The sequence below is a fragment of the Elephas maximus genome, chromosome 9 (assembly GCF_024166365.1).
Source record: "Elephas maximus indicus isolate mEleMax1 chromosome 9, mEleMax1 primary haplotype, whole genome shotgun sequence".
In the NCBI taxonomy this organism is placed as follows: Eukaryota; Metazoa; Chordata; class Mammalia; order Proboscidea; family Elephantidae; genus Elephas; species Elephas maximus.
In genome coordinates this window covers 76,914,960-76,932,132 of record NC_064827.1, presented here as the reverse complement: position 1 = coordinate 76,932,132, position 17,173 = coordinate 76,914,960, and the positions used below count along the sequence as shown (strand labels likewise).

Here is a 17,173-nt window from a genome sequence, read left to right as displayed (position 1 = left end):
AAAGATGAGTTTGTGTGTTCATTTGTGTGTTGTTTCCATATTTTTCCAAAACCATGCAGCACAGAGATTGTTTTACGTACAAAGATAAGGCTGAACCACAAGCTAATTGAATCATGCAAATAACTACTTAGCCATGGGAAAGGTTCCTACAGGCAGGCTGAGAGCCTGCGTGAGGGAGGACAGCTTTGGAGGGCAATCTATTTTATAAAGTTTACCCTCACAGTGTAACTGCCTCAAGATTAATGGGAATGGTGGCTCTAGACCTTGTTTTCCCTGGCTCTACCAACTGAAATAGTAAAACAGTTGTATTTATCATATACAGTTTGCTGCAAGTGATTAAAATTAATCTGATTTCCTGTGAGTCAATTTCCTTGAGATATAGTAAACAGGCCAATTACCTGCTATTGACCCCTTTTATTATAAAGATTTAGATATTAGTGACAAATGTGTATGCAAATGTATGTAATTTCTACAATCTTAATAAAACAAAATAATGTTTAACCTAGGTAAAAGTCTTCTAGTTGGTCTTTCACCTTAAAGTTTAGATTTTTAAAAGGTATGTTATGAAGTTGAGTGTTTTGTTTTTTGAATGGCATCTAAGGCTCACTCTTTTCAGACAAACTTTTGCTTGTTCTTAGCTGGCATCTCATAGATGTTAGGAAAGTGAAGCAGTGAATGTGACAAGGCACTGGTTATTAAAAATCATTCCCGCTAACAAGTGGCAGATGCATCATTGGCTCAGAGAGCTCCAAGGGCAGACAGTCCTGAGTTTAAGGCATGGCCCCTTGTTGTCCTAGGTCTGTAACTGCGGGGCATTCGCTTAGTTTTTCTGAGAAAATGGGGACACTATTTTCCTGGTGGTGTTATGTGAGCGTAAGGATCCAGTGAGGACACGTCGTGATCGCTGGTCCTGGCATCGAGTCTGCACAGAGGTAGGGCGCGGTCAACAGTAGCTGTTACTTTCCTCAGCCCCCGCATCATCTCAAAGTCCCTTCCGACAGGTCTCACATTCACAGGCCCAGGCCTGGCTCTGGGCAGGCTTTCTCCTTTCCCTGCACTGGGTTGCTTAGGTGGTGGAGTAAGAAACTGCATCGACATTTAATCATGAAAGCAAAAAGTTTATTCATGTTTGAAACTACATATAACTACCACGAGGAAGACTTTATCAATCCAGGGTGTAATCCAGTTAGAAAGGAACACGAAACGTTTTAATACATTAGAATCACCGCCACAAATTATTTTCATGACTCAATCGGTTTCAGAATCGCATACAATACAAAAAGAGAGAAAGGGGAGGGGGCCCCATTACTCAGGGTGAAATATACAGTACTGAATACTGAAATCTGAATGCATCACAATTAGTCGCCGCTTTTTTTGCATGGATTAGTAACAAGATGAAGAACATTCAAAATGTTTCTCAGTATTTACAACAGTTTTACTGATCCTGTGTTGAATTAAGACCCAATGTTTCCACTCTTGGTTTTTTAAAAGTTGCAAATGCAACCCTGATTTTTCTTTTTTAAAAGATTACAATGTACATTACATTTTATGAAGGGAAACAGAGTTAATTACAAGATGCAAAAAGATAAGAAAGAGACAAACTACAGCGTGAGTATTGTTCAGAGGTAGTAAGTGAGCACTCTAAGCTACAGAACATGTTGAAATTCTATTGGTTTGTATGAGTTCGCATGAGGTAATAAAGCTGTGTTTTGATTGGTGAGATGTATAAATACTCTTTTGCTACACTATATACAACACTCCAGAGAGCAGGGCCTTTTGTTGATGCCCAGAGGACGTAGCAAACCTTGACAAGTCTGTGCAGCACCCAGTGCACACCGTAAAACCCCAGACGGATCTCGGTTTCACCTCTATCAGCAGCAAGTATCTTCATCTCTCAGAACAACCTGGATCCATAATTTAATTACTGAGCAGACGCTGGGCACTGGTGTTTCAGAGAGAGAAATGATGCTACCAGTCTCTGACCTAATTATAACATAAGAGATTGCAACACAAATGTGATGAGGAAGATTTTTAAACACACCCATCCTTAACAGAGATAGCCAAACAGCTCTTTTATTCCAACTCCATTAGTGATACGAAAGAAAGACAATCAAAATCTGCGATGGATATGCAAGAAGTTGAATTTAGGTAAGGTGAATCTTTGCTTCTGCTTTAATGATTGAGGTTTAGCATATGTTGTACTTTTTACCCTTAAGGCCAAGTAATTGGCAACTGTGAAACCATTAATGTAAAATATTGATAATAAATTATGATAAAATAGCTACAGGACTGTCAACAATGTTAAATCTTGGCCTAATTGGATAAAGTGCTTTTTTTTTTTTTTAACATTGTGTGTTTTTAAGTATAAATACAAATGATTATGATTCCTTAAAAAACAGATTTACCAAGTTCTCTAATAAGACAAGGTTTTACAGTAAAGCTGTAGATGGTGGGCTACAAAAACGCTTTCCTTTTCCTCCTATTGCTCTGAATGCACTTATCAAGGCATGTCAGCTCAGGGAAAAGTGTTGCCAGAGATTAGTTAGAGGTATCAGAGTGCACACTTCCTGGGCCTTCTGTAGGAGAAGTCACAGAAGATGGAGTTGTTGCGTCCTGCCAGCCTCCATTAGCCTGAAAGGAGAAACACAGTTCAACGGGTGCACGTCTACATATTAATTCTACTCCCCAATTTAAAACACCCAGATGACAACATGAGAGCAAAGATGCATTAGCAAATGTATTTTCTAAACCCACTTTGGCAGGAGTTTGAAGCATGTGTTAAAGTGGGATTAAATGCATGTAAAACAAATCCATCCCACCAAGTGAAGACTTGGCAATAAATCAGCGTGCTGAAGAAGGGCTTCAGCGAGTCCCAGGCTGGCACAAAGTTCAGCCTTTGATTCGCTGGTAAAAATAAAGTGACTAGAAAAGGAATCTTTTAAGAAGGGAGTAGGAGTGAAGCCCAATGCAATGCCTCAGCAAAACCCTGAGCTCTGTGAAGTATAAACTTCAACTCAGTTTAATCCTCGTTTCCATAGAGAAGAAGTTGCCTACCCTTTTCCAAACACGTCTGACAACCAGCTAGTATAACCCTTGGAAAATGAAGGCCAGAATTTCCCTCCAAATAGGATCTTCCAGAATAAAAATGCATGAACTATGGAGGAGCACACACTATTCAAATCTGTATTCCAATTATCTATAACTGGAGCTCCTATTTGGGATGTTGCTACTGCTTTTCACATGCCGCTGGCCCTTCCTGCCTCAGACCTGCATCAACAGTAACAGTACTCAGAAACAAATTTGCCTTATGTCTTGGCCTATAGAGGCAATTGCTGAAATCAATGTCTGATCAGATTTCTGCTGTGGCAGACAGCTTGTCGCTACATATTTTTATGTCAGTCAAGAAGAGGGAGGTGTTGGGCTAGTGAGTTGGAGAACACTGAGTGGAAGTGACGGGACGGACCTTTCTGGAGCGAAAGCAAGGGTGAGCTGGGCTGACTTCAGTGCCTGCGGCACAGACCAGCTTTTGCTGCTATGTTGCCCCCAGACCAGGACCTCCCATACCAGTGTCAGTGTGAGTAAATAAGGTCCCCCCTGTCTCCCTCACATCCGTCTGCAACTTATTCTGCAACTTCATCCAAACTGTCTTCTTCCAGGCCTGTGCCACTAGGCTGCTGAGGACTCTGTCTAGATCCCTGTCCAGCCTGGATATGGCTTTTAGATAAGCCTTGTGCTGGAAATTCTTCTTTCTCCAGGGATCTTTGTTCTTAAAGAACCCCCTGTCTTCTGATTTACTGCAGAGTTCTGCATATAAAGTATTTTTCTTCCCTCTAGGACCACAGGGAAAAGGGAGGGGGGAATAAACAATTCCATAGTGATGACCACAGTCAAAGGGAAAAGGATTTTGCAAGCTTGCGGCATATCAAATTCAAGTGGGGGTGGGAATGGGAGTGTTTTAAAGCATCAGCTGGGTGGGACTGGATGATGACATGCCCATGTTTGTTAGTGTGGACTATAAGCAATCCTCTTCTCTATCTAAAAGGTAAGCTGTTTTCCCCTCAGGTATGAAAATCTACTTAGAAAAAGAAAAACTCTTACATAGATACAAGTCTAAAGATATTCCATCTGAAGTAAACATCATTCCTCTTTTATCCAAATTTATAAACAACAAATGTACAATATTTTTACCCAGCGTGGCAGCTGGAGGAGAGGTTGTCAGCATACATTCTTTTTTTTTTTTTCAAAATAAATTAATCCTTACTCTGGTGGTTTGAGATTATGCACTGTATTATACAACAGCGCCTTATCAAGCCTCATCAGTGAAGATGGAATTCATGTCTGTAAAATGCTGCAAGCAATCACAGTTTCATATTTTATCATGTTGATAAGGATATCGCACATTCTCTGAAGCATTTCAAAACACTTAAATGAGAAAGGAGAAATGCAACTAAAAGGCTTTTTATATGGTTTGTTGTGGATTATTATGAGTTATTTATAAACCCAAAAAGAAAGATTTGACATTTCAAATGTAAAAGATTTGAGTATTTAATGGTCCTTTTTTCCCTTTACAATTGAACATCCTCAATCACTTTTTAAATCATTAATATTTACTCTCATAGCAAGCCAAGGCCCTAAACAGGGAGAATTTGTCCATTTTCTTCCTGACTCTTACTACCATGCGTTGAGCAGTTCTTTTCCTCCCTAAGTCTGGAATCCCAGGTTCTGCTTACCACTCCACCCCAGCTCCACCATGGTGACCCAATGGCCACCACGGCCCTCTCCCAGGAGCTGTATTACTTGCCATTTTCCATCCATGTCAGGATGGGGAATAAAGTTTTAATGAACTGGTTCTAAAAGCTAAAATTATTTCCTATATCTATTTAATTAAAAATTGAGAGGCATTAAAAATGCTGAACATGTCTTGCATCCCACCTTGACAATGTAGCTATATGCTTTAAAAGTAAAATTCTTTGTTTAGCTTGGTTTGTTGATCTGCCTGGGCCAACCAAGGTTATCACCTTCACCTGCACTGCGTTTGGGAATTTTTCCTGCTGCTTGATTCTGAGATAAATGATCTGTTTTTCACCATCTCCCTGGAACACAGCATGGCCTGTAGGAAATGGCAACTTAATGGGCTGATGCTTAAGTCTCTATTGATGACAGAATGCCAGTCACTCCTGGGCATCTGTGAGGACGTCTAAGGGCATCTACGTAACATCAAATGTTTAGGTTCATAGAAGAAAAGTGGAGTAAAGATGCTGCCTTGCTATCCACCAACAATGATCAAGATGAGAAGCCATGTCAAATGGCCATTGATTTATTTATTAGTCACTCCGTTTGCCTGACACTGTTCCTACAGCTCTTTGAATCTGGTTCCCCAGAGTACTCACATTTAAATTATGTGGACTGTACAGTGAATTTCCTCCAAGGCCATCACTGTAGCCTCCCGTCTGATTGATAACATGACGGAGGGTATCCACCTAGAAGTGAGACGAAACAAAATTCATCATCACAAATCTATTAAAACATCATCACTTACAAAAGGAAACAATTTGAATTATGTGTGCCACAAGGGTTTAGCATCTTCAGTGAAAGACGAATTTATCAATCAAATGTGACTGGCAGAATTTCAACAATTCTTTGCATATTTATTCGCACATGTTTGTCATGCTAGTCAAACAATAACATCTTCGTGGCAATGCAAACTTTCGATTGATAGCAACCAAATGTGTGTGGCTGTGGGTAAAAACCTACTTATAAATATGTACACTAAATCTTCCTTTCTCTTTCTCACACACATACACACAGCCCTGTATGCATAAAAACAAGTAGTTGTTTTCAATTAAAAGGATGAGAAAAGAGTTGAACCTGGAATCTACTTTAAGAACTCAGGCATTTGTACTCTGACTTAAAAAATAAATGGAAATGAAACACAGTAATATGTTCTTAAACCATACATACGCTCACACACACAATTTTTCTGTTCTATTTTGACACAATGATAGGATGTACCCAACCCCTCTCCATGAGCTCAAGCCAGAGCCGAATGCATTCACAAAGTTTATTAGATCTGAATCATCAAATCATCACTGTTCATTTGACTTCTCATTAAATTAAATGGTGGGGCAGATAGGTCACATTTGAAAACACCCAGCACTGGTTCTGCACAGATGTGCAGACCACTATCATGGGGTCAGAGTAAGGAGTTTTGAGCCCAAACCCTACCCTGCTAGAAAGGCCCCAGTTGGGGCATTTCTCCTACCTGTGATTGCACATTGGCTCCGACTTGGGACCCTTGGTAAGAATCCCCATTCAGACTCTGCATGTTCATGAACATGTCCCCAGAATTTGGGAGGTTAAAAGAACCAGAAGAACCTGGAAAGGAAAGAGTTAAGTAGCTGAATAACAGAGAGCTACACACAATCCTCAAAGACCTAGATGCAGGCAAAGCAGAAAAGGTGCAGAAGGAAAAACTGTGTACAACATAAAGCATTTCCAGATCTAAGAGTATGGAGAACAACTCCAAGACTTAGGTCCTGTGATGGGTTTTGCATCTAGGAAAGTTCTATCAATGCGGAAGCCCAATAAGAAACAAACAAATCAAAATAAAACATGAAAACACTGACTAACTGGCCTAGAACCTTTCTCTTGTTTCCATTTATTTCCAGGACTTAATCATTAAATGAGCCCTTCAACATCATTGATTGTCATGGCGGACAATTACCTAGAGAAGAAAGGTTTTTCTGAAGCTTTTTCTTACACATATGTTTTACCTACTTTGCTTTTACCCATTACTAAGTGCCATTAAAAAGAGATGGCGTTGGGGGGAGGGGACACAACAAACAAAAAAAACCTCATATGCGGAACTTTTAATGATATACTTAAAAGGCCTCCTTATAATAGTCCCCTGAACTGTTACTCCAGTCCATCTGTTTGGGCTTTCGTGGTTATTCAAGTTTTCTGTAATTTTAAGATGTTTCTAACTCCATCACAAATGTCACATAAAATTTGGCCAAAATGTATTGTATGAGGAGTCAAAAGTATTGCATCGAAGTATTAAGGGCCATATCCTTAACAGCTAACAACCTACTAATCCTACAAAGCTAGCACTGCTTGGACAGTAGTAAAGAAATGCTAAAAAGGAAAACAGGATAGAGTCTGCGGCGACATTAGGTAGAAAGCACTGCTGTACTTCAACACAACATTCCAGCTTCCTTATGCACAGCAACAGTTAAATTTCACACTTGTGCTATTTCATTATTCGACAGACCATTATTGACCTTAAAGCGATATATGGAACAGTATCACCAAAATAATTACTAGTGATAGCGCCTTGCCTGATTGCTGAATTAAAAACCACTATTAAATGTAAAAGTTCCAGAATCCACCAGAAAAGAGTGGTGTTCTCACTGGGGACAGTGGGTTTACAGCTCTGGCCATACACTCATTTACCCATCCCAAGAACAAGCCCACATTTTAACACAAAAGAACATTCTTCCTTTATAACTCCACTGTGCCCTCAGTATGGCTACCTCCTGGCCTGTGGGACAGGGCTTTGTGGCATAAGGCTGCCTGGCTCAAGTAGGGAGCAAGCACCCTGTACGCACCAGAATTTGGCGTGGTGGGTGAATTGGTCTGGTTGTTCTGCACAGCTGCGGCTACTGCATGTGCGGCTGTCACGGCTGTCTTTGCAGCGTAGAGGTTGGCTTCTTCCTGAAACTTGCCAATATTCTTCTTGTACCTGATTCGTTTGTTGCCAAACCAGTTGGATACCTACACGTTACAAAGACATGGTGGGGAAGGGGAGGAGAGGTCAAAAGGAAAAAAAAATAAAATGTCAGGCTTCTGATATTAACTGTTGGACACCAAGGGGATCTACCTCAGGGGAAACACAATTCCTTGCTTGTAATTTTACATCCTATGGATAATGCACCACCAACGAGCAACAATTAAAGCTCTAAAAGGAATGGTATTACGGTTCACTCTCTCTCTCGACAATCCTTTCAGGCTCCTTTGGAATAACACCGCATCTTGGACTTAGCCACAGTAACACTAAAATGGCTGATAGCACTGCTCATATGCAGAAATATCCAATTGGTATATCATGTATGAACATTCAGGCCCCCAAGAAGTAGCTAAAAGGCTGAAGGAGACATTTGCTAAGTTAGGTAAATAATAAATATGTGGGAAACAATGACTTATCTTTCACTTTGGGTCTAGAACAATTTTGGCAGCTGAATAGTAGAATAATATTTGATCTGCTGAAAAGAGCAGTATCAATTAAGAATGGATGAAAAATCCCTTTGCCTCTTGCCTTAGAAGACACTGTAAGTCTACCAACATGACTACTCATACTCTGCCAGTTAACACATGGGAAGGTCACAACTTGAAAACTTAAGAAATTCCGATAAGGTTAAATGTAAATACAGAGGAGCAGCGTATTTCATTGGGTGGAAAACATTTATTTCTTTTGCAAACTACTTATGATGTCAGCCAGTACTAATGGAAGAAATGATCTTGGCAACAGACAGATTTCATCACACTTCATAGACAGCAAAACTGCACCCAACACTCATCGCTTGTAGTTACATTACATGTTCAGGCACCTATAGAGCCATATAAAAAAAAAAAAGAAGCTAAAAGCTACATGACAATTTATAAGAAAGTACTCACTTGCTACACAAAAAGATCTACCTCTCTTTTGTTAAAGTAACAGTTTGAAAATACTTTTCAATAATTTCTTAATAATGTGTCCAAGAGGCATACCGCTGCGGTATTGGGCTGGGTGGGGTCACTGTTCTACCCTGAAGTTTACTATCCCCTATTCAGGGGCCCTGAGGAAAAATAAGGAGTGATAAGTAGCTCAGAGTCCTCCAAGCCAATTTGCACCAATGGGCAACCCTTGTTGATCATCTGCATCTCTGCCAAGCCTTTAATTGCTCTGGATAGTAGAACTTTCATTTGTCAACCTATGGCACTCATCCTTCCAGAAGCAGCCAAAGAGTCCTGCAAGGGAGCCACATGAGTAAGGCAGTGTTGGCCTTGATACTGTCCATATGCTGTCCTGGCCTCGGCGGGGGGGAGGTCACTGTGTGCTCATGTACACACACACACACAAAAATGAGCACACATTTGCAGACACACACACAGAGGACCCATGCAACAACCATGAACATAGCTTCAGCAGGCGAAAACCCATCAAGAAGTAAATATACTACACTTAAGGTTGGGACTGTCGAGCCATTTCTATTCCACCATCATTTTCTTTTTCTGAAGGATTATGTATGTATCTTTCCTTCCTATCAAATAGCTAAAAAAAAAAAACCTTGCTATCGAGTCAATTCTGACTCATAACGACCCTACGGGACAGAGTAGAACTGTCCCATAAAGTTGCCAAGGAGCAGCTGGTAGATTCAAACTGCCAATCTTTTTGGTTAGCAGCTGAGCTCTTAACCACTGCACCTCGTATCAAATAGTAGTGGTTATAACAACTATCATTTAATGAGCATCTCCTATGTGCCAAGCATTATGTAGAGACCTTTGCACACATTTGCTCATTTACTCTTAATCTCAAGGACTAGGTGGCTGATTGAGATGGCAGTTACACAGATGTGTACAAACAGTCGACAAACTATGACCCACACGCCAAATCTGGCCTGCCTCCTGATTTTATATGGTCAACCTTTTTTTATGGTTAAAATAAAAATCAAAAGAATACTTTGTGACACGTGAAAATTATGTGGAATTCATGAATAAAAATTTTGTAGAAATTTGTTTTCTCTCTTGTTATATGTCAAAAAAAAAAAAAAGAAATCCATCGTCATCAAGTCAATTTCAACTCATAGCGACCCTACAGAACAGACCTGCCCCATGGGGTTTCCAGTGTTGTAATCTTTATGGACACAGACTACCACATCTTTCTCCCGTGTAGTGGCCGATGGGTTCGAACCACCAACCTTTCAGTTAGCAGCTGAGCATTTAACCACTGCCTCACCAAGGCTCCTCTGTTGTTATATGTTGTTATTAGGTGCTATCGAGTCAGTTCCGACTCATACCGACCCTAGGCACAACAGAACGAAATGCTGTCTGGTCCTGCGCCATCCTCACAATTGTTGCTATGTTTGAGCCCATCGTTGCAGCCACTGTGTCAACCCATCTCCTTGAGGGTCTTCCTCTTTTTCACTGACCTTCTACTTTACCAAGCATGATGTCCTTCTCCAGGGACTGATCCCTCCTGACAACATGTCCAAAGTATGTGAGACACAGTCTCACCATCCTCGTTTCCAATGAGCATTCTGGTTGTACTTCTTTCAAGACAGATTTGTTCGTTCTTCTGGCAGTCCATGGTATATTCAATACTCTTCACAAACACCACAATTCAAAGGCGTCAATTCTTCTTCGGTCTTCCTTACTGATTGTCCAGCTTTTGCGTGCGTACGAGGCAACTGAAAACACCATGGCTTGGGTCAGGCACACATTAGTCTTCAGGGTGACATCTTTGCTTTTTAACACTTTAAAGAGATCTCTTGTAGCCAATTTGCCCAATGCAAAATTGTTATACAGATACCTATATAATACCCTTGATTTTTGCCCCTTGGCCTGCAAAGTCCAAAATATTTACTATCTAGCCTTTTATAGAAAAGTTGGCCAACCCCTTATGTACACAGCTGTCAAAAGTCAATTTACTGGATGCTTACGATCTGTGCATTTTATGAATGAAAACCATACCTCAATAAAAAATAAAAATTCATTCTAAAATAATGAAATATGACCTTTATTTCTACTTGCTGTATTCTACCATGCTAACTAGTTGTTGCACTCAAGGAGAAGCATGCCCTACCTCTGATTTAGCAGCTGTAGGACATACGTGTCTTTAATATAAGCCCTACTCCTCACCCTCTTTCAGTAAGGACTCCATCATGCCACCTTCAAGCCGAGTCTGTCAGATGACACAAGAACAACAGAAGAATGAGATTTAGCTAACTTTCACTGAATGCCAGCTCTGTGTTTCATGCAGACCTCTCAAAGCTCACACTTAACCCATTCAGCAATCCCATAAACTAAGTATTACCAGCCTTATTTTACAGATGGGGAGAAGGAGGCTCAGAGGAGGACAAAGGATCAGTCCAAAGGCATAAAATCAGAAAAAGGTGAAACCAGGATTGAAACCTAAGTCTTCTGACTCGAGCATGTTTCCCTTCCTTTTCCACTGTATTACTGCCACATCACAAGGCATCAGGAGAAAATGACTAGCTCATGTCGGGACTGTAACAACGAAGGGAGAGAAAACTTTAAGCAAGCTGATTAAAAAACAAAAAAGAAAACACTTTAAAAAGGCATCAACCCATGGTCAAAGACTCCCCTACAAGAGAAACTAGTGATTTCAAGACTCATTCCTGATGATACAACTGTAAATTACTCCAATAAAATAGAAAAGGGAATCATCTTAAGAAACCAATGTGCCCACATCAGGTGCTCTCAGAGGAGCCCAGATTTCACAGAACATAGAAAGCGGGGTATGGGACAAACTCATGCAAAGAGCATCAGGTAGTGACTGATATTTGTAAAATAAGCAAATGATAGCACAAAAGGTATATCATTTTTTTTTTGTTGTTATTTCCAAAGCAAGATGATGAACACAGAAGTGATGAGGTAAAACAGCATAATAGAGAAAAGGTATTCAACTGCATGTCCTTCCATTATTCTGCAAAGCCACCTTATTCTTTCTGTGTCCCATCTCCTTCCATTCACTCTGAGACTTGATGCCATTAGCTACTTTTTCTAACTTTTTCTAGGGCCTTTTAAATCTCTCATTCTCTGTAAAATGATCAAATTTCCCCTAATATAAAACAAACTCATCTTCCCTTGACCTTGCTGCCTCCTTTTACCTTTAGTGGCTGCCAGACTTCTTGAACGAGTGCCCTATACTTGTTCTCTCAGCTTCCTCAATAGACACTCTTTAAGTCTTAGCAATCTGCCTTACAGCCCCACGTCTTTATGAAAACACTCACAGGGTATTGCTCCTGTCCCAAATCCACTGGCCCTTTCTCTCTCCTCACCTTGTTTGACTTCTCAGCAGTGTCTGATACTTAAAATAACCATCCTTCCTTCATAAAGTTCTTTCTTCGCTTGGTTTCTATCACATTGTACTTCTGCTTTTCCTCTAATGGAGTCCCTGGGTGGTACAAACAGTTAACGCACTCAGCTGCTAACCAAAAGGCTGAAGGTTTGAGTCCACCCAGAAGTGCCTCAGAAGAAAGGCCTGGCGATCTGCTTCTGAAAAATTAGTCACTGAAAACCCAACTCACGGCAATACCATGGGTCCTACTCTGAAACACATGGGATTGCCATAAATTGGAACTGACTTGATAGCAACTGGTACTGGGTCTCCTTCACCATCCGCTCCTTCCCTGACACAAGAGGGTGTGTGTATGTATCAGGGCTTCAAACGGGTTTGAACTGGTTTGGTAATGGCTGACAAAGTGAAACCAGAGCAGGCCCAAATTTTCACAATTTGGGTGGTCCAAATGGAAAAAATTACAGGTCAAAGTCCTGGAAAGGGAGACTTGGAAGTGGCATACTGAGCCATTCCAGGAGCCTGATGCGTGAGATTGGATTATTGGCAGGACTGTGGAGAGTGACACACATTCAAAGCACTGCAGTCGGCCACCACCTTTAAGCAGGGCACTGCCATTTCCAACTCTGCTCAAAATCCCACAGGCAAGAGGTTTGGTTGCTATGCAACACATATGCTGTCCTTGTTTTCTAAGAGGGAGATTAGGTTTCTAGCAGGGCTTCAACCACCATTTTTCTCATTCCTGTTATCATTTCGGTTCACCCAAATTTTAAAAATTTGAGTCTGTTCCAGTTTCGTTTCCTCAGCCATGACTGAACCAGGAAGAACTGGTTTGAAGCCCTGGGGTGTGTGTGTATATTCTCTAAGCCTCAGCTCTTGGCCCTTTTCTTTCTTTCTCCTTGAACAATTTTACCCATATTCATGACTTCAATTACCACTTCTGTATGAATAACTCCCAGATCTCCATCTCTATCCCAAACTTCTCTGCAGTTTCAGTTCTCAATTTTTAAGAGGTTTCCATACAATTGTTCTGCCACAAGCTCCAATTCAATAGGTCTAGAACAGAACCCACATAGCCTCTGAACTTCCACCTCCTTCTCTATTTTCTCTTTGTGTTCATGGCATCTCCAGCAATGTGGGACTTACTACGTCACAAAATACCTAATTCTATTGTTGAATAGTTCTAAACGGATATGCAGTTCTCTTTACTCTGAACTAAATCTAGTTCCCTTTCATTTCCACTCATGGCTTTAGTTTCGACGTCCAGACCGTCACAGTATTAGTCTACTCCCCCCACAAGACAATACTGCAGAGAACTAAAGACTTATTACATACCCCCTCCTAATCTCTCTTTCTAGTATCTTCTTTTCTCAAATAATAGCACGATCATCTACCCACTTACTCAAGATAGGAACCTCCAAATCATTCTTAACTCCTCCTTTTCCTCCAGAGCTAGTCACTCTTGCCTTCCCATTGCCTACTGAAAAATTCTGAGGCCCTCAAACTCCTTAGTCCTGCAGGGCCTAACCTCAACCTGCCTTCTCTAACCCCCTTTATTGAGCCCCATATGTTTGAGGTAGGTGTGCATGATAGTTGTGTAGGATGTAGCAGTGGGACGAAGAGTTAGGAGAGTAGAAGGATAAGGAGGCAATGAGAGCATGAGTCAGGATGAACGGTAGGAATAGAGGTCAGTATTATGGAGGAAGAACAGACAGAATTTGGCCACTGATTAGCTGTCAGAGTCAGGGGAGAGGGAGAAGCCAGAAATGATGCTGATGTGGCACGCAGGCCTCAAGGAGGATGGAGACAGATGCTCTGGGAGGCATTTTTGCACCAGGTAACATCAGTCTCAGTGACCACTAGGAGTCATTGTTACAATAGGAATACATGATTCTAACAACAGAAGTTCTGAATCAAGATGGAAAAACGACCCTAAAGGTATAAATTCTGATTATGCTTGTCAAAGTATGTTCTCTTAGAACCTATCTTATCTTCCATTACACATGTTCTTGGCCCAGGATGTAGACCTAGAGAAGTGGCTTGCAAAAAGCTCCTTAAATATATAACAACACTCTAGCTTTCCTGAATAAAGCTATTAGGTCTTAGAAAGAGTTAAATATTGAATATATCCATAGTACCAAGGGGATATTCCTGGTTGAGAGATAATTTGGCATTTCTTAAGCATAATTAATGAAAATTCCCCAACTCTGAATTTAGCAACAAGAGCCCAACTTAGAATTCTCTTCTTCTAAACAATTCTCTGCTGTATTCCATACTTTATAGTTAATATTACCTTGACAATCAGAGAAGCTATAATACATTAATGAAACCTAGCCTGGAAAATCAGATTACAGCTTTATTAACATTTTCATAATTGAGGAATCTCTGTACCATTGAAGGTCTCATCTCTAGATATGTAAGAATCCTCTGTTTATGCATACCCCTGGACCAATCAAACAACAGTCATCACTAATAAAGGTTTATTTAATTCTCACAGTAAAATTTTAATATCACCAGCAGCCTGGGGAAGCTTTAGCAAGTGGATTTGCTTGACATTAGATCGCTCCTATTCTGCTAGTCCCAATACTTCTTAATCTTTAATATCAAGGCAATTAAAATTAATGGCCACTCATCCGAAGCTACTGTGGGCAGTGTTTCCTTGACATCAATTGTTTGATGGGATTACCTAGAGGTTAAACTAACAAGCAAGGTTTAATTGGAAGCAATGAAAGAAGCAGTGATCATACGTTATGTTTAACCTGCATAACCGTATCTAAATGAATATCTAAAAATGTTAAACTATTTCTCAAATTAAAATATGCACGTCACATTCTGATATCACAGATTTGAGTATCATAGCAATCAGCTATTAAGACCACACTGCTGCAACAGAAATCAGCATAATTAATGTATAAATCGACACTTAAGTCTAGGAATTTTTTCTATAAATTTAAATACAGATATAATCAGTTGCAAAAGAACCCCAGTGGGAAGTAACAAAAGCTACAGATCACTTGTAGGCCCTTTCCACACAGTGCTCATCGAGGGGAGGGCTGTACACACTGGCACTAAGTAAACAGAGCAGGTTCCATCTCTGTACGTCAGTCCCAGAACAGAATCAAGGCAGGATATTGGTGAAGGGAAAGAGGGAATACGTTGTTCTGTGCTTCTCTTCTGAGCCTCGTGTCAAGGATTCACAACTCTGGATTGTGCAGAAGGCGAAGGGCCAGGCAAGAATTTTAAAATCAATTAAAAACAGGAATAAAAGCATAAATACTGTCCTTCTTCTACTGATGTTTATTATTATCAGCCCCATACTATAAGCCTTTGGTAATCAGGGGCAACGAGTAGTAAATATTGCTCAGGCTGCTGATTCTCTGGAAATCTTCTGCAAGGCCAAGAAGCGGCTAGAAAAGCTTCCAGTCTCTCTCATACTACAGCCGTGCAGTTCTCCCCACCCAATTCAGCTACACATTGGCAATTAATTTTAAAGAGTAAAAATGTTTTCCACATAATATAACAAGTAGACTCATCTTTGTATAGCATTTTAAACCTTTTCCAAAAAGTTTTATATACAATCTCATTTAGAACCCTGGATTCTTTGAGGTAGAGAAGTCAGACGTATGCAGTACTGCACAGAGGTTAAGTGCTTTGGACTCAGAGTCTGGTTCCAAATCCATTTACTGCGACTTTTGGCAGATTATTTTAGTTACTGTCTTTTTTCATATAAAATAAGAATAATAACAGTAATATAGTAATACTATATATAAATATAAAAAAAAATATATAGTAATATAGTAATAGTAAATTCCTCACAGTGTTGTTAGGTCCATTATAATTTTGGCCCATAGCAATTATTCAATAAATGTTAGTTATTACTATCACCCATGCTTCATCCATGAAGAAACAAGAGACATGGACTGTAAATCGGGTGCCCAAAATCACACAGCAAAGTGTGATGGATCCAGAATTCAACCCCAGGACTCCCCATCAACATTTTCTTTTGTTACAATCTATTAAGAAATGCTTATTGAGCATCTCTATTATTATCAGTACCATACTAGGTGCTCTGAGGGGATGAAAAAATAAACACGTGGGTTCTGTCTGCCTAGAATTTACAATCTGGTAATGAAAACAATGTTAGACACTCCAAATAATTAGCAAAAAATGCAGGATGGTGGATGATCATACCCTGAGCTGTACAGTACAGATTCTAAGTGTAGCCGGGATTTGGAGGAAGAGAAGTCCCAGTAAGTCTGGAAAATCACAGAAGACTTCCGACGTAAGGAGGAACTTGACCTGGACCTCAGATTCCATTCAATCATACTTTTATTGAGACCCCATGTTCCAGAGATAAAAACCTCTAGAAGCTCATGGTGACACACAAATGAGCCAAACACGTAGGATGCTGCCTCCTTTTCCTGTGGACCCTTCCCAGATCCCAAAGACTTTCATTCTCTCTAACTTAACTCCCTTTTTCCCTTTTTAACCTCTGTCTTAGTCATCTAGTGTTGCTATAACAGAAATACCACAAGTGGATGGCTTTAACAAAGAGAAGTTTATTCTCTCACAGTCCAGTAGGCTGAAAGTCTGATTTGAGGGTGCCAGCTCCAGGGTAAGGCTTTCTCTCTCTGTTGGCTCTGGAGGAAGGTCCTTGTCATCAGTCTTCCCTTGGTTTGAGATCATCTCACCACAAGAACCTCAGGTCCAAAGGATGCGCTCTGCTCCCAGCGCTGCTTTCTTGGTGGCATGAGGTTCCCACTCTCTGCTAGCTTCCCTTTCCTTTTATCTCTTGACGGATAAAAGATGGCACAGGCCACACCCCAGGGAAACTGCCTTTACACTGTATCAGGGACGTGACCTGGTAAAGGGTGTTACAATCCCATCCTAATCCTATTTAACATAAAATTACAATTCCACCCTAATCCTCTCTAACATACAATTACAGCTACGAAATAGAGGACAACCACACAATATGGGGAATTGATACATACATTTTGGGGGGGGACATAACTCAGTCCATGACAACCTCTAAACATCTCTTTCATGACGAAAGCAGAAGAAAGTCATTCTGAAGGGAAAGCAGTGTTTCTGGAA

General features: G+C 40.4%; 1 protein-coding gene across 3 annotated transcripts in view; it reads right to left on the bottom strand.

The window, feature by feature from the left end:
* Window positions 1-1,141: 1,141 nt before the first annotated feature.
* PBX3 (PBX homeobox 3) overlaps window positions 1,142-17,173 on the bottom strand; it is a 226,929-nt gene continuing 210,897 nt past the window's right edge. For 2 of the 3 annotated variants that reach the window (XM_049895373.1, XM_049895374.1), the window contains exons 6-9: window positions 7,608-7,773; window positions 6,263-6,375; window positions 5,391-5,480; window positions 1,142-2,631 (exon numbers count right to left, since the gene is read on the bottom strand). In XM_049895373.1, coding sequence (XP_049751330.1) covers window positions 2,539-2,631; window positions 5,391-5,480; window positions 6,263-6,375; window positions 7,608-7,773 — 462 coding nt within the window. In that variant the 3' untranslated portion in view covers window positions 1,142-2,538. The remainder of the gene's footprint in view (window positions 2,632-5,390; window positions 5,481-6,262; window positions 6,376-7,607; window positions 7,774-17,173) is intronic. The other variant, XM_049895375.1, reaches the window with a different exon arrangement.